This window comes from Chiloscyllium punctatum, chromosome 2 (assembly GCF_047496795.1).
Source record: "Chiloscyllium punctatum isolate Juve2018m chromosome 2, sChiPun1.3, whole genome shotgun sequence".
Classification (NCBI taxonomy): Eukaryota; Metazoa; Chordata; class Chondrichthyes; order Orectolobiformes; family Hemiscylliidae; genus Chiloscyllium; species Chiloscyllium punctatum.
Window position 1 is genome coordinate 91549814 of NC_092740.1, and position 27656 is coordinate 91577469.

A 27656-nucleotide genomic window follows, 5' to 3' on the forward strand; every position below is an offset into this window, starting at 1 on the left:
TAATCTCTGTTGTAACAGGCCCTAAGGATCCCAAAGGGTTCATATTGAGGATAGATTTGTGGGCAGAACAGCTTAAGGTCTCAAAAGAGTCAGAACTAACATGAGGCACTTTCTCATAGTTCTTGTAAAATGTTTATCATATCAGTGTAACCTGTAACTAGTTGCTAACATCAACTACTTGGTCAATACAAAACCCTCTTTTAATTAAACCAAGAAGTGCTTTTCCTTTACCCACACCAGACAAAGCAGGACCTGTGCACATCCACACTTAAAAGAGAGTAGTGGCAGGAACCTTGCCACATGGTGAGAGACAGACTTGTTTTGACTTCATATGCAAAATGATGAGTCATGATGTGAGATCATCAGACTCATCTTAATTCATGGTGCACTGGCAATCAATCAGCAGCAGGGAAGAACTGAAAATTCTGTAATCCCACAGAAGAAACTCTTGTGGGAAGGTTCCACAAGGTAAAAGTATTTAGACATGGTGAGAGATTTGCTGCAGGAGTTACTGAGAAAGCTGGTTGGGTCCTAAAGGACTTAACTTCTAGACTGAAGAAGAGGGAAAGATAAAATTGGTCTCATCCTTACCAATCTGCAAATTGCAGATGCATCTATCCATGACAGTTTCAGTAAAAGTGACCAGTTCTTGTGGAGATGAAGTCACACCTTCACTTTGAGAATACGTTCCATCATGTTGTGTAGCATTAGCACCATGCTAAATGGAACAGTCTTCAAACAGATCTAGCAACTCAAGATTGGCCATCCGTGAAGTGCCGTGGGCCATCAACAGCTGCAGAATTGTGCTTCAGCGCAATCAGCAACCTCATATGCTCCAGTCAATCATTAACATCAAGCCAGGGGATCAACCCTGGTTCAATGGAGAGTGCAGGAGGGCATGTCAGGAGCAACACCAGGCCTCCCTGTAATAAGGCTACCAAACACAATATCCTGATGACGGGCTTATGCCCGAAACATCAATTCTCCTACTCCTCAGATGCTGCCTGACCTGCTGTGCTTTTCCATCACCACACTCTCGAATCTGATCCCCAGCATCTGCAGTACTCACTTTCTCCATTATGTGTATGCCAAACAGGATAAGCAGCAAGTGATAGACAGAGCTAAGTGATCCCAGAAACAACGGGTCAGGTTTAAGCACTGCTGGTCTGCCACGTACAGTCATGAATGGTGGTGGACAATTAAACAACTCACTGGAGGAGAAGATTGTACAAATATCCCCATCATGAATAATGGAAGAGACCAACGTATCAGTGCAAAAGATAAGGCGAAGCAATTGCAGCAATCTTTAGCCAGAAGAGGTGAGTGGAAGATCCTTTTCAGTCACATATAGTGATCCCCAACATCAAGATAGCAGTCTTCAGCTAATTTGATTAACGCCACATGATATCAAAAGCAGCTGGAGGTATTGGATACTTCTATGGGCCCTGAAAACATTCCAGCAATAGTACAGAAGACTTGTACTCCATTACTTGACAACCCATAACCAAACTGTTCCAATACATTTACAACAATAGCATCTACCTAACAATGTGGAAAATTGCCCAAATATGTCTTGAACATAAAAAGTAGAACAAATCCAACTGAGCCAATTCCTGTTCCATTAATCAACGCTCATTTATCAGTAAAGTGATGAAAAGTATCATCAACAGTGCTAACAAGCAGCACCTGCTCACTGATACCCAGTTTGGGTTCCACCAGGGCCACTCAGTCCCTTACATGATTACAGTCTTGGTTCAAACATGGACAAAAAAGCAGAATTCCAGAGGTGAGGCGAAAGTGACAGCCCTTGACATCAAGGTCACATTCAACTGAGAGTGGCATCATGGAGCCCTAGCAAAACTGGAAGCAATGGATATAGGGGCAAATTTTCCACTGATTGGAGTCACACCTGGCATGTAAGAAGATGGTTGTAGTTGCTGGACGTCAGTCATCTTAGCTCCAGAACATGTCTGCAGGAGTTCCTCAGGATAGTGTCTAAGGCCCAACCATCTTCAGCTGTTTCATTATTGAACTTCCTTCCCTTATAAAGTAGGAAGTGGGGATGTTCACTAAAGTTTGCACAATGTTCAGCACCATCAGGGACTCCTCAGATACTGAAGAAATCCATGTTCAAATGCAACAAGATCTGGACAATATCGAGACTTGGGCTGACAAATATCAAGTAACATTTGCATTGCATAAATGCCAAGCAATGACCATCAGTTTAATCACCGTCCCTTGCCATTGAATGTTACCATCACAGAATCTCCCACTATCAATATCGTTGGGGTTACCATTGACCAGAACTAAACTGAACTGATCACATAAACACAGTGGCTACAGGAGCAGGTCAGAGGTTAGGAAAACTGCAATGAGTATACTCACTTCCTGACTCCCCAAACCTGTCCACTGTCTACAAAGCACAAGTCAGGAGTGTGGTAGAATACTCCCAACTTTTCTGAATAGATGCAGCATCAACAAACTCAAGAAGCTTGACACCATCCAGGACAAATCCACATTCATTTCCAACTAGAAGGACAAGGGCAGCATACACATGGGAACACTACCATTGCAGGTTCCCATCCAAACCACTGATCATCCTGACATGGAAATAGATCATCGTTCCTTCATTTTAACTGGGTCAAAATCCTAGCATTTCCTCCCTAATGGCATTAGGCATCTACCTACAGCATGTGAACTGCAGCAGTTAAAGAAGGCAGCTCACCACCACCTTCTTAAAGCCAACAAAGGATGGGCAATAAATGCTGGCCAGCTAACTATGCCTACGTCTCATGAATGCATAAAAGAGGTGGTTCGTTAGGAACTCAATGGAGCAGGAGAACTAGTAATTCCTAAAACAAATGCAAACTGCATTGTCTGCTGGTGGTCAAGATTTATCGGGGACTAAACAGTTACTCCAGGCTCCAAAGTTAAGATCTCCAATGGGTAAGGAATAACCTTAAAAACCTTACAGAACAACACAGAACACAGGCTGGAAAGTAGTACTTGTCTCCTCATTAACAATTACCACCATAGCTGGGGGATAAAATGAGGCATAACTACAGCATGGCAAATCAAGGACCACAAAGGCAGTTTAAACTGAGGTCACAGACTTGGGACTGGCGCAAAGCCAAAATTAAACCAACAAAGGAGCAAATTAGAGGCAGCCCAGTCCAAAAAGAAGAATTTTACGTGGTGGGGAATACTTTTAGAAAGTATCATTTAGAGTCTTACAGTCTTAAGAGTCATAGAATCATACAGCATGGAAACAGACCCTGCGATCCAACTTGTCCATGCTGACCAAGATTCCCAAACTAAACTAAACCCAAACTAAAACTTGCCTGGATTTGGCCAATAACCCTCTAAGCCTTTCCTATTCATGTACCTATCCAAAGGTCTTTTAAATATTCTAACTGCACCTCCATTTACCACTTCCTCTGGCAGATTATACCAAATGCAAACCACTTTATGATAAAAATGTTGCTCCTCACGTCCCATTTAAATCTTTCTCCTCTCACCTTAAAAATATGCCCCCTAGATTTGAACTCCCCCACCCTAGGGAAAAGAGCTTTGCTATTCATTTTATCTATGCCCCTCATGATTTTATAAACCTCTAGAAGGACGCTCTTCAACCTCCTCCATTCCACTTAAAAAAAAGTCCCAGCCTCTCCTTATAACACAAAACCTCCAGGTTCAGCAACATCCTGATAAATCGTTTTCTGAAATCTTTCCAATTTCATAATATCCTTCTTATAGCAGGGTGACAAGACCTGTACACAGTACTCCAAAAGTGGCTTCATCATATCCTGTACAATCCCAACATGATGTCCCAATCCTGTAGTCAGTGGTCCGAGCAATGAAGACAGGCATGCTAAATGCCTTCTTAAACACAATGTCTACCTATGATGCAACTTTCAAAGAACTATGTGCCTGAACAGCTATGTCTCTCTGTTCAACAACACTACCCAGGGCCTATCATTAACTGGATGATTTCTGCACTTGTTTGTTTTACCAACTGCAATACCTCACATACATCCAAATTAAAATTCTATCTGCCATTCCTTAGCCCATTGGCCCAATTGATCAAGATCCCTGTGTAATCTTTGATAACCTTCTTCACTGTCAACTATGCCAGCAATTTTGGTGTCATCCACAAATTTATTAACCATGCCTCCTAAATCCTCATCCAAATTGTTTAGATAAATGACAAACAAAAGTGGACCTATCACCGATCCCTGCGGAATACCACTGGTCACAGGCCTCCAACCAGAGAAACAATCCCCCGACACCACCCTCTGTCTTCTACCATCAAACCAATTTTGTATCAAATTGGCAAACCCTTTCCGAATCCCACGTGATCTAATTTTAACAATTAGTCTACCATGCGGAATCTTGTCAAAGGCTGTGCTAAAGTCCATGTAGTCAATGTCTACTGCTCTACCCTCAATCTTTTTGGTCAAAAAACTCAATCAAGCTGGTGAGACATGATTTCTCAAGCAAAGAACCATGCTGACTATCCCTAATCAGTCTCTGACTCTCCAAATGCAAGTAAATGCTATCTCTCAGAATCCTCTCCAAGAACTTAACCGCCACTGACGTCAGACTCACCTGTCTATAGATCCCAGGCTTCTCCTTACAGCCTTTCTTAAATAAAGGCACAACATTACACACCCTCCAGTTCTCTGGCATATCATCCATAGCTGTAGACGATACAAATATCTTTCCTTGGGACCCTGCTATTTCCTCCTTAACTTCCTGCAACATCCTAGTATACACTTAGTCATATCCTGTAGATTTATCCATCTTTAAGTTTTTAAGACCTCCAGCACTACTTCTTCTGTAATGTGGACTGTTTTCAAGACATCAATAGTTATTTCACAGAGTTCCCTCGCCTCCGTTTCTTTCTCCACAGTAAAAACTGACAAAATATTTTTGTAGTATCTCTCCCATCTCCTGCGGTTCCACAGTTAGACCACCTTGTTGATCTTTGAGGGGATCTGCTCTTTTGCTCTTAATGTACTTGTAGAATTGGGTTATCCTTAATCTTATCTGCCAAGTCTCTCTTGTATCCTCTTCTTGTCCTCCTGATTTCACTCTTAAGAATACCCCTGCACCCCTTATCCTCTTCAAGAGATTCATTTGATCTCAGTTGTGTATACCTAATACATGAATCCTTCTTATTCTTGACCAGAGCTCCATACCTTTATTCATCCATTGTATCCTACTATTACCAGTCTTACCCTGCACTCTTAACAGGAAGATAATGTTTCTGAACTCTTGTTATCTCACTTTTGAAAGTCTCCCAAATGCCATTTATTTACCTGTGAACAGTCTACTCCAATCAATTCTTTAAAGTTCCTGTTTAATACCATCAAAAGTTACCTTACTCCAAATAAGACTTTAACTTTTATACAAGGCCTATCCTTTTCCATAATTATTTTAAAACTAATAGCGTTATGGTCACAGGTCTCAAAGTGCTCCCCACTAACACTTCAGTCATTTGCTCTGTCTTATTTCCCAAGACAAGGTCAAGTTTTGCTCCTTCTCCAGTAAGTACATTTACGTATTGATGAAGAAAATTTTCTTGAACACATTGAACAAATTTCTCACCATCCAAGCCCTTAACACGATAGCAGTCCTGGTCTATTTATGGAAAGCTAAAATCCTCTACTTTTACAACCTTTTTTTTTACAGATATCTAAGATTTCTCTACATATTTGCTTCTCAATTTCCCCCGACTCTTGGGGGGTCTATACTACAATCCCATCAAGGTGATCATCCCCTTCTTATTTCTGAGTTATACCTGTACAGCTTCATTACACAATCCCTCAGAAATATCCTCTCTAAGTACAGCAGTAATGTTTTCCTTAATGAAAAAGTCCACTCCCCCTCCTCTCTTGCTTCCCTTTCTAACATTTCTATAGCATCTAAAACCCAGAAAATTGAGATGTCAGTTCTATTCCTACCTCAGCCATGTCTCTATAATAGCTATGATGTCCCAGTCCCATTTCCCCATATATGTCCTGAATTCATCTGCCTTTTCTACAAGATCCATGTATTGAAATAAATGCAGTTTAATTCTTCAGTAACCTCATTCTCTCACTTGCTCTTGCCCGCCTTTTCTTATTAACTTGCTGGTTTTTCAATTGAGAACCATCTTCATCTGTCTTTCCATTCTCACCACTACTTTGCGCCCTCTCACCGCCAGACTACTTTAAATCCACACAAGTAGCTCCATCAAATCTTCCCACCAGGAATTTGGTCCTTTTCAGTTCAGGTGCAACCCATCCCTATGATCCAAAAATCTGAATCCTTGCCCATTGCACCATCTCCTCAGCCATTGATTTATCTGCCCTAGCTTCTTTTTCCTACTCTCACTAACATATAGCACTGAGAGAAATCCAGAGATTACTACCTTTGAGGTTCCACTTTTTAAGCTTCCACCTAATTTCCTATATTCACTCTGCAAAGCCTTAACACTCTCCTTAATTTTGTCATTCTTACCAATATGTACAACAGCTTCTGGCTTTTCACTCTCCCCTTTGACAACACAGTCAGTTCTGATATAACATGATAGTTCCGTTCTCGTTTAATCTCGCATTATAAGAAAATAGTGCAATAGCCACACCATTTAAAATAATGGAGCCAGAAACATGTTATAGCCAATACAGGTAAGGAAAGTTTGCATTCTACAAATAACAGATGAAATTCTTCGATTCCATTAAAGCCAATTTGTGTTGAAGAAACACGTTCTTTGGCAGAACTGACTATATGCTGCAATCATTTTGAGGTGTCCTTGATCCTTGCACTATAGGGAGGTAGCCACATGACAAAATGTGAATTGATTCAGAAATGTCAGCATGGACTTGTCAAGGAAAAGTCATCTCTAACTTGCTCACAGTTTTTTGGAGAGGTGACAAAGAGGGTTAATAAGGGGAAGGCTTACATGGGACTGGTGGTGATGTACATGCATCTTCAAAAAGGCATTCACTACCAAAACAAACATGTGAGGAAAGTGATTGGTCAGAGAGTAAAATGCAACATGGATACAAAATTGGCTGAAGGATAAGAAACAGAGTATTTTTGGTTGGGCATTCTTTGACTGCAAAAAGGTTTGTAATGGAAGACCAGGGTAAGAACATCCTAATACTGGCAGCAGAAGGCTCCCACCACTGACTATGGATATTAACACCCACTCTGTACAATCTGTTCATTTGTCCTTCAGGACCATTAAACTGTTCTCAACTGTCATGAGTCATTAGTTATGCATAAGTTTTTACATATTGATTCTTACTAAACTACTTTAAATCACTTTCAAACTTGATTCCCTTTTCAGGTTAAGCTGTGGTTCCTAAATGTAAACCTTACAAGTTGTGTAAACATGTGAACTAGTTACTTAAGAGCAAACTGAATACTTGGATGTTAAGGCATATCTATAGATTCTGTTCTCATGCAACTCAGGAATTTGTAATTCATGGTCAGAATTAGAATGTAAGTGGTTTAGCTACTGCATTTACAGCTAGTCTCTAAGTTATTACATAAAATAAATTGTTTATTGAATTTATAAGCTTAAGGCAAAATAATAAGGCACAGAATCCTTTGACAGAAAAACCCACCTGAAACGAAATCTCCTGCCTTTGAAAAAAATGTTGCTGCTGGACACAGTCTTGATCTGACTGGATTTTTCATACCTAAAAATATGAAAAATATAGTATTTGGTGTAACTAGCATTTTGATTAAAGGACTACAAAGGAAAAAAATCCACCCAAATTATTAGGTATTACTTCCTGGCTACGATTTACTAATTCTGCTTTTGTCAGAAGTTGGGCAAGCCAAATGCTCAATTCAGAGATACAGATGCTAATTTAATTAAAACAAAATACTTTGGATACTGGAAATCTGAATTTAAAACAGAAAGTGCTGGTGTACCTCAGCAGGTCTGGCCACTTCTGCAGAGAGAGAAACAGATTTACCATTTGAGTCTGATATGACTTCTTCAGAATGGAATACCACTATGGAATGCTAGTACGCCCGAATTTCTAAAGCAGAATCTAAAACAGCAGCTTTAAGAGATTCTAGTTTTCTGTGCCAGAGAGACATGTTTATGATTTAGTTCACATCTGCTAAACAAAAATTTATAGAAGAATAATACTAATGAAGGTCCACATACTGTTTAGGTGATAAACATTGGACTTGTTTTTTTTCATTTGAGATTACATTTCCAAATATTTGCAATCATAATATGAAGAATTTCACATTCACTTAGAGGGAAAGATTAGTATTTCAAATGTAAATTAGGGCAATTATAAGGGCATGAAAGCAGAGCTAGCTAAAGTCAACTGAAAAATTAGGTTAAGGGATAGGTCAGTAGAGATACAGCAGCAGACAAGGGAACAATTCAGAATACAGTACAAGTATATGTAAATCATACAGATGTAAAGGCTCATATTCTGGTTGACAAGATGTAATGACTGATGTGCCACAAGGATCAAGGTTGTCCTTTTTACACTTTTATATAAATGATAAAAAAAATTCCCAAGAGTGGACCCGTCATCTAATAAAATTTAAAAACAAAACCCATAATTACATAAAGATGGGTGGTAGCTCATAAGATTGGATAGAATATTATTAAAAAGAAATTAACTAAAATATTAATAGGAAAAGAAAAACTAGAATACATGAGAAAGCTAACAAGGAAATTTATAAACAGATAGTTGGTGTTTCTACAGGTACTCTAAAAAGCAGAGTCAATAAACAAAGCATCAATCCTAAAGGAGTGAGTCTGGGGAATTAATAACGAAAAATAAAGATATGGCAAATGAGATTATGTTTCGGTTACACAATGCATTGGTGAAATCACATTTGAAGTATTGTGTACAACATTAGTCATGTTACATAAGGAAGGATTTACTAGACTAATATCTAGAATGGGTGGATTATTTTATGAGGAAGATTGGACAGGTTCAACTTGTATCTGCTGGAGTTAAGAAAAGCAAGGAGTAACTTGATTGAAATGTAAAAAATCCTGAGGAGTTGTGACAGCATAGATTGGAAAAAGATGTTTATTCTTGTGGAAGAATATAGAACCAGGGGTCACTGTTTGTTGAAAAAAAGGATTGCCTATCTATGACAGAAATTATAAATTTTTTCTCAGTGAGTGTCTTGAGTCTATGGAACTCTCTTGCTCTCTAAATGCAGTGGAGCAGAGTCTGAGAGTATTTTAAATACAGTGATGAGTAGATTCTTGATAAACAAGAAGTGAAGGTTTATCAAGGGTAGGCAGTATCATGGAGTAATCAGATCAGTCATGGTCTTATTGAAAGATGGAGCAGGCTTGAAAGGCCAGTTGATCTACTTCTGTTCCTAATTCATTTATTTTTATGATTGTTTTATTTCTATGACCAATTCTTTTAGCTATTTTGAGTTAATATCAAATGAAAGCATTCAACATAACTGTACTTCATCAAATCCCTCCCTTCCTCGATGTATTATATTGAAAAAAATATCAAAACTGGCAAATGAATTGTTTTTTAAATATTCATCACACTATTAGAAAATCAAACTGTTAAAATTGAACATTGAAAAATAATTTAAGTGCCTATGTTTAAAATTATGTGTATTATGTTAAATTGTAAATTGTAAGTAATCATGATAAATTGGGATGGAGGAAATGTATGGGACAATATGTAAATAAATTGAGAAAAATCTATCACATTAATCCATATAAAAGTAATATACTGGAGATGCTCAAAACCTGAAATAAAGACAAATAATACCCCAAATATTCAGTAGGTCTGACAGCAAGCCTGAAATTAGAAACACAGTTAATGTTTCAGGTCAACAACCCTCTGATGAAAGATCACAAACATGAAATATTAACTCTTTACTCTCTCCAGAGATACTGCTAGACCTGCTGAGTATTTCCAACATTTTCAGTTTTTATATCACTTTCATCACTTTTCCACAAAAACATCTCCGTATTCATAAACTCACTTGTAAAAAGCTTGGTTCTCCACACCACATTTCCAAAGATGCTTGCAAGCAGCTGGGGTTGATGTATGATAAGTCAGTACTGTTTTCTTCTAAGAATGTGAAATGACAACCATTATTAAACTGGTGTCTAAAAATACATATAATAAAAATATTAAGGCAAATAGAATTGTATTGTGGGTTTACCTACAGCACGTGAACTGCAGCAGTTCGAGAAAGCATCTCACCACTATGTTCTGAAGAGCAACTGGGGATTGGCAGTAAATGCTGGCCAACCAGTGATGCCCACGCTCCATAAGGAAATTTTTAAAAATGAGCAAAATTACTAACTATTACCATGGTCATCTTTCAAAGTATTGATGCTTCATTCAAGTTCTTATTTGCTATTTGATCATGTGGGACTGAAAGTATGTACTCAACCAAATATTTACACCTGTACTCTTCAGCAGGGTCACATCTATAGTGATTAGAATTGACATAATTTGCTTATATTTTTCTCCTGCTAACAGACTGTGAAGTCAGTTGTCACGGAGAGCTGTACAAACCTGTGACCTAATCTATTAACTTCTTGGCCTATACAATGCATTACTAGGTGACTGGATGCCACTCAACGATACGTTGGGAAAGACAGAACACAGGTACATATCACTGCAACAATGCAAATCTGGTGAAAATTAATAAGAGCAGATCAGTAAGTTAAGGGCAAAATATCACACTCATGAAGAGAAGGAACATTAAACCAGAGAGGGCTTCATTCAGAAACTATTGATAAAGGAACAGGAGCAATAAATATATATGGAACAGCAGAGGAAGAGAATAAGAACAATTAAAAATAAACAAGAAGCTGGCTAAGATAATCTTTAAAGGATTTGTCTATTTACAATTATTAGGTTATGTTTATCATCTTCCCATATCTGGGGTTGTTTAAGTACAATGCAATAATCAACAATATGTTTATTAGCAAAATAATATGAGCCTGCATTTTTAACATTCCCTTGAAGTTTTAAACTTTGCATATAAGTTCTCTGAAGAACTGTAAGCTATCAATGGCATGGACCTCCTCTGGATGAGGCAGTAAATCAAAATTCTATGATCCTCCTGTGGTATAAGTCAAAAAATTCCCAAAACACTATCCCAAAGCAAAAAATTATTGCAGTGCCCTGGCCCTCAGCCAAACATCACAAATAAACAGATTAACTGGTCATGTACATTAATGTTGCTTGTGAAAACATTTTGATATGTATAAACTGGTTACTCTGCTTGCCTACAACAATGACTACACTTCAAAAAGTACTTAATTGGCTGTAGTTGATCACTTGAAATGTCATGGGGATCTGAGAAATTCTACCAAAACGCACATTCTTTCATTTTTGTTTCCTACGTAGTAGGTAAGTTTTTTTTGTTCATTCATGGGGTGAGAGTATCACTATTTCCCAACCCTAACTCCTCTGGAGCAAGTATTGTATCTGGCCTATGTTGAGTCTCAGGCAATATTATCTTTTACTTATTCTTCCATAAATCCATAATTGCTATTGGCAATTACAAAAACTATCTAAGGTGCTTCACAGGAGCATAATTTGAGCTGGAAAGACATTGATCATAAACGTAGGTTTTACAGACGACTTTAAAGGAGGACAGAGAAATAAAACAATAAGGAAGCTTAAGAATGATTTGAAAGAGTTAGGAACTAGACAACTAAAGGCACAACTATCAAAACTGAGAGAAGTGGAGAATGATCAAGACTTCACAGAATCATAGAATGTTTATGGCTCAGAAAAGGGCCAATTGGCTCATGATGTCATCACTTTAAGTCAAGGCCTCAAGTGAATAGGCCCTTCCCATCCATCCTATCCATTTCCTTACAATTTTGTATATCTCAATCAAATCTCCCCTCTCCTCCTCCTCCTCCTCCTCACACATTGTTCCTTGGGCTTAGCAAAAAACAGGCAAATGGGCAGCCAGGCAGACAAAGATGTTGTCAGCCAAGTAGACAAAGTCTTGGAGTCCATCAACTCCAGCTGATTATGAAACATCACAACTATGTGCTAAGCTACAAAGAGATTTTGAAGATGACTCATCAAACCAAAGCCAAGCTGAATATTCTTGTCGATAACTGTTCAGTCTTGAGGAAGTTGAAGATTCAGTTTTATGCTGTTAGCCAAGACTGGCATGTACCATTACAGTAGCAACAACATTTAACTAGGTATAGTTTGTGGTAAATACTACAGAGTGTGCACACTGACTATCATTCATCCTGGAGCATGCCATAACAAATCAGTGAGAAATAAACTTGGCTCAACTCTGAAATGTTCTACACATAAAGATATTCTGTTTAAACAAAATGCAAAAATTCCATATTTCTTAACTAACTTATCAACCTATCTTACAATCATTAGGGGCCTGTGGATATTTACTCCAATGTCTCTCAGTTCAACACTCCCCATTAACTATAGATCCCTTTGCCTTGTTCAGCTTGACCTCAAACATTTCTGGATTAAATTCTATTTGTGCTTTTCTACCCACCTACCAGTCCATTGATATCTTTCTACTGTCTAAGACTATCCTCCTCACTAACAACCATGTAGCTATTTTTTTCTCATTTACACATTTCTTGATCATGCTCTGTACATTTATATCTAAATTATTAACACACAGCACAAGAAACATTTACTAGTAATGCGCCCTCCAGGACATCACTGGAAACAGCCTTTCAGTTGAAAAGACATTTACCAATAATCACCCCTTGTTTCCTGTCACTGAGCCTACTTTATACCTAGCTTGCTTGTTACATTCTCATGGAACCCACTTGGGTTTAAATTTTTTAACAAATCTGTCATGTGATATCTTGTCAAAGGCCTTGTGAAGTAAACATTGACCACCTCAACTGCACTCCTCTCATCAGTACTCCTTCTTCAAGAATTCAATCAAATTAGATAGATACAATTTTCCCTGAATCCATACTAACATTCCTTAACTAATCCATGTCCTTCTAAATGATTGGTTATTCTGCCTGACTGGTCTGTGATTATTTGGTCTATCCCTTGCTCCCTTTTTAAACAAACATAAAACACCAGCAGTGTTCCAAACCTCCAACCTATATCCAGTGAGGATAGGAAAGAGATGTTCAGGCCTCCTGCCTTTCTTCTCCAACTTCTTTTAACATTTCATCTGGACCTATGATTTATCCACATTCAAGGATGCTAATTCCATTAATAATTCCCCTCTCCTAACATTTATCACACCCAATACTTTAACCCCTCTTCAAATACAATATCTGAACCACTCTTCTTTTTATTAATAAACACAAAGCATTCTTTAAGAACCATAGGAGCATCTTACACTCTACACCTTGGGTATCTTTTCAGTCTTTTATGGGCCCTATTCTTTCCATAATTATCATCTTATGCTTAATGTATTGATAAAACATTTTGAGTTCACCTTGATTTTACTTGTCAATATTATTTAATACCCTCTCTTTCCTTTCCTAATTTCCTGTAAGATCCTTGACATCCAGTGAACTCTAGATTTGGCTGTCCCACCCTTTTTCTTTGTGGGAACATGTTTACTTTGAACCCCTTGAATCTCTACTTTGAATGCCTCCCATGATCTGACACTGATTTACTTTTAAGTAGATGTTTCTAGCCAATGTTTGCTCAATCAGCCTAATAAAATTGGCCTTGCTCCAATTGAGAATTCAACCTCTTCTTTTATGTATCTTTTTCCATAATTATATTAAAACTAACTGAATTATGATCACTACCATCAAAATATTTTGCCAGTGCCCCTCCTTCCACCTTCCCAGCTTCATTTCCTTACTATAAGTCCAAAACTGCCCTTCTCCTGTTGGACTTACTATATGTTACAAAGTAGTTTATACAAAAAGGTCCTTCTGGATGCACCTCAAGAATACAGCTTCCTCCATTCCTTTCACGCTAAAACTATACCAGTTAATATCAGGATATTTAAAATTCTGTTATTTTACTGCCATTTTGTTGAGCCTATCAGAGATATGCCTATATCTTTGGTCTCAGGCTAATTTGGGCTGGATAATATAACCTCAGCAATATGATTGTCCTTTTTCAATTCCTTCAGTCAATCCATATGGCTTTGTTTGACAATCCTTCTGACACATCGTCCCTTCTCACAGCTGCAATTGTTTATTGATCCAAAACTGTCAGCTCCCTTCTTTTGTAAACCTCTCCCCATCTCCATCTTATAAGTCTGTAAGCAGTAACACTGAGCTACCATTATCCACTAATTGCCTCCCTTCTATTTTTATTTCTGATTTTGTCCCAACTGAATCTATCCTCAGGTCTCGACCTCCGTATCATCTTAGTTACAACCCTCTCCAACAGCACCAAAACAGCTCACAATGAACTCCAGGTCCCAGCTCTGTTTAGGTGTAACCCATATTGTCTGTACAGGTACCATCTGCCTCAAAGCTGATCCCAATATCCCAAGAATCCAAAGCCAAACCCGTTGCTCCAAATTTCCACCCACCCATTCAATCACCTTATTTCCCTTTTTACTGAACACACTTGTTCTTGTCACTTATGCATGGGAGTGAATCAGAGGCTGCTATTTTTGAGACCCTGATTGATCATTTTCTCCTTAGTTCTCTAAATTCTGACCTCAGGACCATATCCTCTTTCTCCCTATATTGGTTCTGCTGTGGAGTATTGGCTGTTCATGTTTGCCACCCCCGCCCAACTCCTGAGATTAAATATCACCCTCATCAGTATTTAGAAGTGGTTGGAGCTAGATCCATTCAGGGTATTCCTGCATTATCTGCCTGGTCCTTTGTGACTTTTAGTAGTCACCCATTCCCTCTCAACATATTCTTAAGCTGTTGTTGACCATAGAATCATAGAGACGTACAGCACGGAAACAGACCCTTCGGTCCAAATCGTTAATGCCGACCAGATATCCTAAATTAATCTAGTCCCATTTTTCAGCACTTGGCCCATAACCCTCTCAACCCTTCTATTCATACACCCATTCAGATGCCTTTTAAATATTGAAATTGTACCACCCTCCACCACTTCTTCTGGCAGCTCATTCCATACACATCTATAAACATGCTACCCAAATAACTCTCTGGATGAATTTGACCCCAGAGTTGGAGAAATACATTTTTCAAAAGTTTACTAGACTGCTTAACAAACTTCCAGTGCTGGATAAGCAGAAATCGTCTCTAATTAAATATTGGTGAAAAGGAAGCCATTGTTTTCAGTTGTCCCATCCTTTTCACTAGCAAACCTAAGATAAATCTGTTCTGTTCACAACATGGTATCATGTTTGATCCTGAGTTGAGCTTCCACGTCAGCTTTGTACTGTTTCCAAGAGCACCTGTTTTCACCTCTATAATGTTGCTTGACTTCCTGTTTCAGCTTATCTGAAACCTTCATCCATGCCTTCCTAACCTCCTGATGTCTATTCCAACGCTGTCCTGGTTGGTCTGCCCAATTCTCTTTCTTCTCTAAACTTGAGGTCATCCAGAACATGTTGTCTGAGTCTTATCACATAGTAAATCCTGTTCTATCAGCTCTGTATTTGTTGACTTGCATTGACTCCACAACAACATCTTGATTTTCAAATTCTCGTTCTTGTTTCACGTCACTCCACTTCCTTATCTCTGTAATCTCCACAAGGCCGACAACATCCGCAATATCTGTGATCCTCTGATTCAGGACTCTTGTGCACTCCTAATCATTAGTGTTCCATTATCAGTGGCCTTGCATTCATTTGCTTGGTTTCAAGATCTTTACATCCCAGTCTATATTTCTCCGCCTCTGTACCTAAATTTCCTCCTTTAAGACACTTTCAAGACACTTATGGGCGGCACGGTGGCACAGCGGTTAGCACTACTGCCTCACAGCGCCAGAGACCCGGGTTCAATTCCCGCCTCAGGTGACTGACTGACTGTGTGAAGTTCGCACATTCTCCCCGTGTCTGCGTGGGTTTCCTCCAGGTGCTCCAGTTTCCCCCACAATCCAAAAATGTGCAGGTTAGGTGAACTGTCCATGCCAAATTGCCCGTAGTGTTAGGGGCAGGGTAAAAGTAGGGGAATGGGTCTGAGTGGGTTGCGCTTCAGCGGGTCGGTGTGGACTTGTTGGGCCGAAGGGCCTGTTTCCACACTGTAAGTAATCTAATCTAAAATCTACCACTTTGACCAACTGGTCATCCAACCCAACATTGCCTCATTTAGCTTGGTAACATACTTTGTTTTAATGCTCCAGTGAAGCATTTTGAATGATTCATTGTGTTAAATATCAATATAGTGCTGTTGTACAGCTGGAAGACATGAGAGAGGGAGGGAGGATGGGTTCAGTTGGTCTCAATATCCTGAAGTATCCTGCTAGGACTTGGGCCAAGGACTGGCAAATGGGAGTAGATTAGGTTAGGAAATCTGGTCAGCATGGAAAAGTTGGACCAAAGGGTCCATTTCTGTGCTGTACATCTCTATAACTTTATGACTTGCTGTGAAAATTCACATATATAATGTCTTGTTGGGTGACCAATTCCCATGGGAATGCAGTGGGTTTGAAATACATATACACATAGGGACTGTGATGAACTGGAACACAGAACTGTTTGGACATTTCAGATTAAAAAATATGTTTACTGTGTAGTTTCTGGGAGTTATATTTTGCAATAAGTACTGAAGGGTTAGTGATTATAATCTGCTATAGTTCGTTCATTGTTTACAACAAATCAAGTGATTTTGGAGAAGCAAAACTTTTCAGAACAGATAAGAGATGAGATTCGACAAACTGTTTTAAGGGGTCCTGACTTGGAAGCCCTGACTTATCTTGTCTAGCAATATTCTGTAGACTGCAGTTGCTATATTTTCCATCATATCTTACCTTTATCTAGCAACTTTAAAGTGGAAGGCGTCTTCCCCTATCCCAGGCCTAGAGACCAAGTGGCTTCTTATGGCCTGTAATGGCGGTTTAGGCCTAGTGCCTGGCTAGACAGTCTCCCAATGTGGCAGGTCTTGTCCAAGAAGGACAGCCTCAACCTCAAGTGGCATTTTTGTCCCAGTATGGAAGTCCTGTCCCATCATGGTGGTCTTCTTCAGTGGCTTCTGGGTATTCCAGCAGCCTGGCATGAAGATCCAGTTCTGGTGCAGAGGTCTCATCTTAGTGTAGAAGTCTCATCCTTGCTTCAGAGGCAGCTTCTGGATCTCCAGTGGCCCAGTGGGGAGGTCTAGTCCTGGCATGGAGGGCTTGTCTCGGTGTGGCAAGACGGTTTCAGCCCATCATGGTAGTCTCGGCCTGGTCAAGCATGGCTGTTTTGGTCTGGTTTTCCAATGTACCCCAAACCCAGGATTTTTTAACTGATCTGTAATGAACCTTTACATGTGTTTCTTCTTATTTATAACTTCTATCATTAATTTAGGTGCCATAGTTTGGTAACTTATAAAACTTTTCACTTTGTTTTGTAAAAATACACATTACAATAAATTGCTGTTCTACTCTATTTTGTTCTAAACCAGAAACCACTGTCAAAATCTCTCTTGGCTAAAATATTGTAAGAATCTGATAAACTTAAATATCAGGATTTCTAGTTGAATTTCATCTGATTTGATGATCACACTGATTGAAATCACAATTCTGACAGTTGTACAATGACAGGAAGCTGACTGACTTATGAAAAGTCTTTTTTTTCTTTGACTTTGAACCCTTGGTCCCACTTGGGTATTTTCCCATTTGCCCTTTCTCGCTATAGAGTTGTTCTGTCTTGTCTGTCACGTGATTGTGCATGTTTAAGGGGACAAAGTTTAACTCCTAGCAGCTGACTTTATTGATACAGAGTTTTGCCTTGTAAGAATATATTTGTTTATAATAAACACATTATTTTTGAGCTTAGTGAAGTAAATCTAGTGAATACAAAGTGTCTGTTATCATGGTGAAAAGGTAGAAAAGCAGAGTTGAGGATTATCTGATCCACCATGAACTCATTAAATGGCAGAACAGATTCAATGGGCTAAGTGACCTATTTCTACTCTAATGTCTTATCGTCTAAACAATTGTAAAAGGTCACAAGTGTGGAGAAAAATAAAATAAAGCAGAATTACTCAGATTGAAATGGAATTTTACAAAGTTAATGTTGCTACATTTACTGAAGGTAGGAGAATGTACAATCAGGAGGAAAGCAAATTAAAAGATTTGAGGTAAAGTTGTCAAACATAATTAATGCTGATTGTATAAAAAGCTGCAGGTTTTCAACTCTGCATAGTAGGATGCTCAAGAAAAAAAACATAACTACCAGCATTTGCTATCTATGCCTCCACCACCAATGAAACAGTATGTAGATTTTCAACTGAAAGAACTGTGGATGCTATAAATCAGAAACAAAAACGGAAGTTTCGGGAAAATCTCAGCAGATCTAGCAGCATCTATGAAGAGAAATCAGAGTTAACTTTCGGGTCCAGTGACCCTTCCTCAGAAGATTTTCACCTTGGTGGTCCTGAAGCCAGGAATTGGGGAGTTGGGCAATTAACCAATATCATGATACTACCTTGAGTAGCTGTTTCTGACCATCTCTTGAATAGCTGTTCCTGTAAAAAACCTGGAGTCAAGGCTCTCACTTCCTGAAGCATTGGGGGAAGTAAATGAGGGTAGACATTGGGTTGGGCACAGATGAGTCCATTCTGTCCCATGACTGATAAAAGACTCACAAGCAGTGCCATCTTAGTGCTGAAAAAATTGTAAGATGTTCTGTGAGGAGACAGCTCACCGAGAGACAACTGTAAGCCCGATTGCTGATTAGCTCATTTGGTAGTCTACTGCTGCCCTTTAAAAGTTGGTATAGTATGAAAAAACTTTTAAGTGAACTCCCAACCCAGTGCTTGACTAATCTGTTATCTTTGAAGCTGAAGCACAGATTTCTTGAGAGCAGTCTTTAGCTGCTCTCTCTTCAACTGACTTCCTCCTGTCAAATAGACACAGCTGTACTAGTGGACACAGCAGAGATTCCTGATGAAGGGCTCATGCCCGAAATGTCGATTTTCCTGCTCCTCAGATGCTGCCTGACCTGTTGTGCTTTTCCAGCACCACTCTAATCTTCACTCTAATCTCCAGCATCTGCAGTCCTCACTTTCGACTATTGGTACAGCAGCTCAGCTCAGGTTTTATACAGTTCTTTACAATCCTACAATTCTTTACAACTACCTGGTCTCTGGCACCTCAGTAGAGGAGGTGAGAGACTGAGCAATTCCTTGATTAATCCAAGTTTGACCTGATACCAAGGCATGTGTACCCCTCAAGGAACTCTGTCCCCTTAAAATGTTGCTGCTCAGTCACAATGCATCCCACCCTGATACCCATACAGTAACAGTGAGGTTACCAAATCTCTACAAGGCAAAAATACTGATATTCTGAACATAAAAGACTATCAGTTACTATCATGCCAAGTTAATAATGCGACATACATACGAATAAATGGAATTCATCAGCCCCAATCCCAGGATGGCTGAAAATGGAAGCAGCCATGAAAACAGGGACATACCAGTCCTTCAGTTCATCAATAGAGAGCTCAAGATTTTAGTGCATAGGTGAAGACAGGTGGGTCATACTTATCCTCCAGGCCATAGGTTGCCCCAATCATAGCAAAGAAGGTATGAATAGGGATTGTGAAGGTGGTCAGCTGGTCACTGATGTACATGGGTGCAGTGCCAGAAACATTTCCATGATTTGCTGTATACTGGTAAGACAAGCAAGATTTTCACCAAGAGCTCCCTGTGGATCACAGACATATAAAGTATTTAGGGTCACAAGGTGCATGATGTTTCTCACCCTTGGAGAAATATGTGCCCAAGTCATTGAGATAGCATCAACCAAACAGGGAAATCAAATTCAATCCCAGCGGAAAATCCCTGTGCTGTGCAACACAGAGCTGCTTCATTACCCTTTCCGTCATTCTCACAGGATGCACAAAAGAGGAAGAGGAAGTGGGACTGCATTGCTGAGGGCCAGATAAACTGTGGAGGAGAATGCAAAAGGAGATCACAAGTATTCCATCTATTAAGCATCTGGTTGACAGCTAATACCCCATTCAGGTATAAAGGTTATGGAATCATACAATCCTTACAGTGTGGAAACTGGCCATTCGACAAATCAGGTCCACACTCTCTGAAGGGCATCCTACCCAGACGCCCTACCCTATAATCCTGTATTTCCCATGGATAATCCACCTAGCCTGCACATCCATGGACACTATGGACAATTTAGCATGGCCAATCCACATGTTTGGACTGTGGGAAGAAATCAGAGCACCAAGAGGAAACCCACACAGAGACAGGGAGAACATGCAAGCTCCACACAGCCAGTCGCCAGAGGCTGGAATCAGACCGGGTCCCTGGTGCTGTGAGGCAGCAGTGCTAACCACTGAGCCACCATGCCATCCCACAGCAGGATATGGCATCCTTGGGAATAGTCTGATGCAGATCTTATGGAATGGCAGTGTTGAATGACGGAGGGTGCTGGTGGCATTTGCCACTACAGTTTAACCTAGCTGCATGTTGAACTATTGATGGAATGTTCAGTGTTGTCAATGGTCATTAGGGTCTTCAAGCCTTGCAGTTACATGCTTCTTTTTTTTTCTGCCTCAGGTCCCAGCACTGTCATCCCAACCCCAGGAGCCACATAGCTACATTCTCAGACTCCAGGAAAAAGCATTGTCCAAGGAAGCAGCTATTACACCAGATAACTCACCAGGCATCAGAATAGGTACGTTCACTTCATTGGGTCTATGTATGGTACAGAGTCAGGAGCTGTATGAAAAGACCTAACTGATGTCGCTAAAGGAACAAAGTAGTCTTGCGTTTCAGCAGAAGATCATGATTACTCAGAATTACCAAAAGTCCTTGATGCCAAAATCAGTTTTCAGTGATTCACCATCAGACAATGGTAAAAACATGAATGCCCATTAAATCTCAGGAATTTTGAAACATCTGGCAATCAAATTGTGTAAAGTAAAGATTCAAAAATAATTCAAATTAAAACAACAGAAGAGAAAACACATGATGAATGGTGGTACAAGCCTGCGTGGCCGATAAAACAAACTGAAGTTTATGATTATTTTCAAATGCAAAATCATGCTGAATGTACATACATACATACATACAAGCATACAAATTAGGAAAAGGAGTAGATCATTCAGCCCCTCAAGCCACCTCCACCATTTGATTGGATCATTGCTGATATTTTTTGTAGCCTTGCCTCTACATTCCTATCCATCCTCTCTCTATCCTTTCACTCACTTGTCAGCAACAAATCTAACTCAATCTTCTTGAAATTCAGTGATCCTGCCTCGTCCCCTTTCCAGAGTCAAAACAATTCCACACAGTAACAATCCTAAGAGAGCATATTTCTCCTCATCTTTGTTCTAAATGGGAGACCCCTTATTTTTAAAACTGTGCTCCCCTAACTTTAGGGGAAAGATCCTTTCAGTATACATCCTATTGAATTCCCTTTTTATACTGGACTACTTTTCATGCCTTCAGTAAGTGTGTTTCTACACTGACGAATTGACTTGTATATATTTGTATAGGATTTACTTGATTTCTTTATGATTCCTTTAGCAATTTTTACTCCCACCAGAAGTGTGGTCTCCTCTTCACTGGGGAAACAAAATGCAGGTTAGGTAACCACTTCCCAGAACACCTACGCTCTGTCATAAAAATGACCCCAAATTTTCAGTTGCCTGCTACTTCAATATACCACTGTGTTCCTATACCAACATTTCTGTTGCAGGCCTGCTGGGGTGTTCAAAGAGTCTCAGTGCAAGCTCAGTGAGCAACATCTCATCTTTTACTTGGGGACCCTGCAGCCTCTAGGACTCAGCATTGAGTTCAATATCTTTAGAAACTGATAGAGTAGCACTGTGGGAAGCACAACTGCCTCACAGTGCCAGGGAGCTGGGTTAAGTTCCAGCCTTGGGCAACAGTCAGTGTGGAGTTTGCATATTTGCCTGTGTCTAAGTGGGTTTCCTCTCAGTCCAAAGATGTGCAGGTTATATGCATTGCCCACAGTATCCAGGGTATGTAGGTTAGGTGGAACAGTCACAGGGAATGCAGTGCTACAGGGATGGGGTGGGTCTGTGGGCTTGATGGACTGTAGGGATTCTATGATTCATTTAGATTTCATCCTTCCATGTTTTTTTACCTATCCCACACCCAGTCCTGTCATGACATGGGTTGCTTTTAGCATATTTACCCATTCTCACATATGACCTGGGCCCATTATCACAGTAAATGGGTTGCATTGTACACAGCTAACCTATTTTCTCACTCTTAGCTCTCATTATCTCTTATTCTGCTTTTCTTTGGTCCTGGCCTGATATCCTTTATCTCTTTGTTTATCTTCTACTTTCATTGATCACTCTCTCTCTTGGGGCTCTATACGCTCACCTCTCCCCTTTCACGTCCTCCTCTATCTCGGCTTCAGCATAAATATCAAGTTTTCCTAGATATTAACAGTTCTGATGAGAGTCACCAGATTCAAAATGTTAACACTGCTTTCTTCCCATAGATGTTGCCAGTCCTGTTGAATTTCTACAGCAATGTCTATTTTTGTTTCAGGTTGCCAGCATCTGCAGTTCTTTTTTTTTGAGCCAATAACAACAACCTGCATGCATTCTATTAAGAAACCAGCATGATTTAAGGATTCTGTGTGTAACACATATGCATTGACCAATGGAAATAAGGGATGAGAACGTATATAGATTTGGTATATGATAATATATGCAATTTTTTGAATAAAAAAAAGAGACATTTGGATTAAAATGCTATCATGTACAAATGACCGACTTAGACTGCCACAGTCATATGGCTTCTATCTCTACATCTCCAATAGTTTACTTATACACCACAATCTTTAGTATGGAAATAGGGAAACTATTTGATACAATTCCACAGTAAATTTTTTGGTTTATTAGATTGGATTAGATTACCTACAGTGTGGAAACAGGCCCTTCGGCCCAACAAGTCCACACCGCCCCGCCGAAGCGTAACCCACCCATACCCCTACATCTACATCTACCCCTTACCTAACACTACGGGCAATTTAGCATGGCCAATTCACCTGACCTGCACATCTTTGGACTGTGGGAGGAAACCGGAGCACCCGGAGGAAACCCACGCAGACACGGGGAGAACGTGCAAACTCCACACAGTCAGTCGCCTGAGGCGGGAATTGAACCCGGGTCTCCGGCGCTGTGAGGCAGCAGTGCTAACCACTGTGCCACCGTGCCGCCCATTACTAGCACCTCTGCATCAATATTATGCAATAACTGTGAAGATTTGAAAAAGTAGGAAATATAATTCCTTACTCAAACAAGATAATCCTGAGAAGACTCACCATACGTATCAGGTCATGACTCTATTCCTTCCTCATACCAGTTAAAATGTTGATGACAAAAACGGAGGTGGGAATTCCACATGCAGGGACAGCATCTTATTGATTTTCAGACTAAGCATTTCTGGTGCTCATTTTTAAAGGGAATTAAATTCTAGTTTTATTTGTTAATTCATTACTAGCACCTCTGCATCAATATTATTCTAAAACTAGGAGACAGGAATTGCAACAAAGCAGTCCCAAGCATTTATCCCTCCCTCTTTGGTCTCAACTCACCCATCTTGACAGGATGCAAAGATGGAGTTATAGGTGTAAACTTGTTAAATACTCGTTGAATAGAACAGTACATTCATCATTTTAAAAGATTCTACTACAACTGCAGGAAACAACTATACATCTTCTAAAATGCTGTACATTACAAATTATTTTTAAATAGTATTGTTCCATAAGCTACAAAATAATGTATTAAATAAATGTGAACTCTAGTCATCAAAGCACAAAATGACTGTAATATGAATCATTGCACTGACACATTGTGGATTATGGGCTAATTGCTAAGACTACACAGAGTTCATTATTTATAGCAACTGTCAGTGCTGATTGTCACTAATAAAACTAGTTCAGTTATCAAATGAAATCCATAATTAAATTGATAGATGAGACACTGTGCATAATCAGAACATGTAGTAATGCAGTAATAATACTGCATAAGCAGGCAGCAAAAGTCACAAGTGAAATCAGTTCCTGTTGAAAATTATGGATACAGATTAAGGACACTGAATTTATTACTAGGGATTCTTATTATCAGAAGCCAATACAGTATGTTACATTAACTATTTTTAATAGAATCAAAATGATCATGCAGCTGCAGATTACATGCAAGTAGAAATCTCTTTAATAGTAGCTATGTTCTTATTTTTGTTATTGCTTTATAAGCCCTGCACACAAGAATCCCCAAAGTTTCAGCAAAGAAGAGGAAAGAAATTGATGAGGTAAGAGAAGAACAAAATGACAGTAGATTACCTAAAGACAAAGAAACAATTTATGATTGTTTCTATTACTATGTAAATAAGAGCTTAGTGAAAATAAACTTTGGTCCATTAGAGGCAGAGACAGGTGAATTTGTAGCAGAGAATAACAAAATGGCAGAGATACTAACCAAATATATAGGCCTGGATTTTTGCTGAGCCAGATGACTTGGAACCTCTTTAAAAATGGCAATTGGGTCTCATTTCAAGCTTCCTGATCCCATTCCCAGGGCTTCCAATTTCCACCAGAGTTATTCAAAGGTGCAGGCTGGTTTAATGGCATGAACAGGCAACCTGGTCTCCATCCTTGCCGGGTTTAGTGCAGAGACAGGCATGGCCTACAACTTTGCAATTTTGATGGAGTTGGGCCAGTTTCTAAAGGGCTTATGGATCATGATGCTCACTCTGTCCACAAGCCATGTTCTATCCTTCCCTCATCACTCATCATGGTTCCTCATGTCCCCAAGCCAACCTATGCCCCCTTCAATCAAATCCCATGGTTTCTCATACCTCCATATTAGCCTATGGCACTTCATTGCCCACAACACAACATATCGAATAATGAACCAAACAGTGGCAATGAAATGTGCAAGAAAATCTTTTCATAAGAAGTTATTTGTTCATTACTTTCCACAGCAAAATTTCCAAGCACTTGTGTTCTTGTAACTTTGTATAAATAACAAAGAGAATGAAGAATCAAAATATGAAAATCTTGTCAAAGCTATACAAGAACCTGGTCATACCACATCCTGAATATTGTGAACAGTTTTTGTCCTCTTATTTAAAGTAATATATACTTACATTGGTGGCAGTCCAGAGAAGGTTGGGCATGGAGGGATTTTCTTATGAGGAAAGTTTTAGCAGGTTGGACTTGTACTCATTGAAGTTTAATAGAATGAGAGGACACCTTACTGAAACATACAGATTTATTAGGGGACTTGACAGGGTAGATGCGGACAGGTTATTTCCTTTTGCAGGAAAGTCTGTGGTCAGAGAGTATAACCTCAGAGTTGGGGTTACCATGTAAGACAGAAATGAGAAAGAATTTCTTTATCAGAGGATAATGAATCTGTTGAATTTTTTTACTGCAGAGGCTAGATTGTTAAGTATAGTCAAGGCTGAGATAGACAGATCATTAATAAGTAAGAGCATCAAGGGCAATGTGGAAAAGACAGGAAACTGGAGTTGAGGATTATCAGATCAAATCACGATACAATCTATAGAAACAATGAAACCTGCAGCAACAATAAGACGTGTAAAGAAAGATTTTTATAAAAATGAGTCATTCGTTCACCATTTTCTTCTTTCTGCAAGCCAATAAAAGTTCAATCATCCAGGCTCTTTAAAGTGTCAATACCATAAATGAGGCTTGGCTGAGAGCCCAAATATCCATTGGAGTGCTGAAATGGATGAGACCCAGAGGAAACACTGCTTGATTAACAATTCTGGCTTTCTGTTCCATCTTGTCAAGTGTATAATGTTTATTTAGACCATAGGAGTAGAAACAGGTCATTCAGACCAGCAAGGCAAAAGTGGGTACTACAGATGCTGGAATTCAGAGTCTAGATTAGAGCAAGTCTGTCCTTCCATTCTAGATGTTTAACTTCTCAATGCCACTATCTCCATATCCTTTAATGTTGTTAATCACTAGAAACCTATTGATTTCTGTCCTGAACCCACCCAATGATTCAGTTTCCATAGCCCTCAAGAGTAGAGCACTGGTTCCCAGCCTTTTCAGATGAAGACTCGTGCTGCATGACTAAGTACATTTCCATTCTCCTTAACATGCATGGTGACAAATTTCAGCATGCACGGCCTTCAGTAATATGCCCAAAACGTCGATTCTCCTGCTCCTTTGATGCTGCTGACCTGCTGCGCTTTTCCAGCAACACATTTTCCAGCTTCAGTAATATACACCAAGGATTTGGAGGAGTTGGTAGCTCGGATGCAAACTTTTTGCAGCATACTTCTTACCTTGGCCACCAGTTAAAAACCACTGGAGTAGAGAATGCCAAGAATTCACTATCCTCCAAGTGAAGAAATTCCTCCTCCTCAAACTTAAATGAGGTAGGTGGTGACAGGATGTCAGGGGTGAGGACTAGAGTTTTTATGAAAACTGAAGAGAACAAATCCCACAGCACTGATGAAAATTCTTTAAGCAGCCCAATACTATAGCAAACGGTCCATTGGCTGTCTCCATCCTCTTGCCCAGGTTGGCTGCCCTGACTGCAGATGGCTTCCACCCTCCAGGAATGAAGTCACTTTCTCCAGAGGCAAAGGCACAAAGCAGGAAATTCACCCAACTCCCATTAATTGCCTCTTGAATGAAACTTCATATTTTTATGTCTATTGAAGCCAAAACAAATACCAGAAGTCATCAGGAAGACAGAGTCTAGAAGGAATGAGCTTAAAGAAATCAGTGTAAAAAAACTTGACTGGAGAAATTAATGAGGAGGAGGAGGGTCAATTTTTCGGGCAAAAGTCCTTCATCAGGAAGGGCTCATTCCTGATGAAGGGCTTTTGCCTGAAACATTGACTCTCCTACTCCTCAGACACTGCCTGACCTACTGTGCTCTTCCAGCACCACACTCCCGACTCTAAACTCCAGCATCTGCAGTCCTCACTTTTGCCCTGGAGAAATTAATGAGTCTAAGTGGCATGGACCTGATGATCTGCATCTTATGATCCAAAAAAAAAGTCATAACCTAAAAATTGGATGCATAAATTTTGATTTTCCAGAATTTTAGATTCCATAAGAGTTTCCAAGAATTAGAAGGCAGCAAACATAACCTTGTTCTTTAAGGAAGAGTGAAGAGAGGAAACAGAGTTCTAAAGGTCAGTGAACCTAACATCATTAGTGAAATAATCAATTATGAATAATCGGAGACCTTAGAAAATCGGAATATATTCAAGCAGAGTTAACATCAATTTATGAACAATAAATTTAATTTGACAAATTTGATAAGAATTCTTTGAGGATGTAACTAGGAGGTTGGATAAAAGAGAACCAATGAATGAAATGTATTCAGATTTTCAAAAGCACTTAATGAGTTGTCATGCAAAAAAGTTTATGATATTTAATTATGTCACAAGGGATTGGGAGTGATGTATAAGCATGGAATAAGGATTATTTAATTGATAGAAAGCAAAGAGTAGAAATAAATATAATACTTTCTGAAAGGCAGCCTATAATTAGTATGGTACACTTAGGCCTCAACTATTTACAATCTACAGTAATGACTAAGGTGAGGGGGCAGATTGTCAAATATCCAACTTC

The 27656-nt window shown here is 39.4% G+C and overlaps 1 protein-coding gene across 2 annotated transcripts in view; it reads right to left on the bottom strand.

The window, feature by feature from the left end:
- frmd3 (FERM domain containing 3) overlaps positions 1 to 27656 on the bottom strand; it is a 218239-nt gene that overhangs the window by 38843 nt on the left and 151740 nt on the right. For both annotated transcript variants that reach the window (XM_072585508.1, XM_072585498.1), the window contains 2 exons: positions 9994 to 10082; positions 7617 to 7691 (listed from right to left, as the gene is read on the bottom strand). In XM_072585508.1, coding sequence (XP_072441609.1) covers positions 7617 to 7691; positions 9994 to 10082 — 164 coding nt within the window. The remainder of the gene's footprint in view (positions 1 to 7616; positions 7692 to 9993; positions 10083 to 27656) is intronic.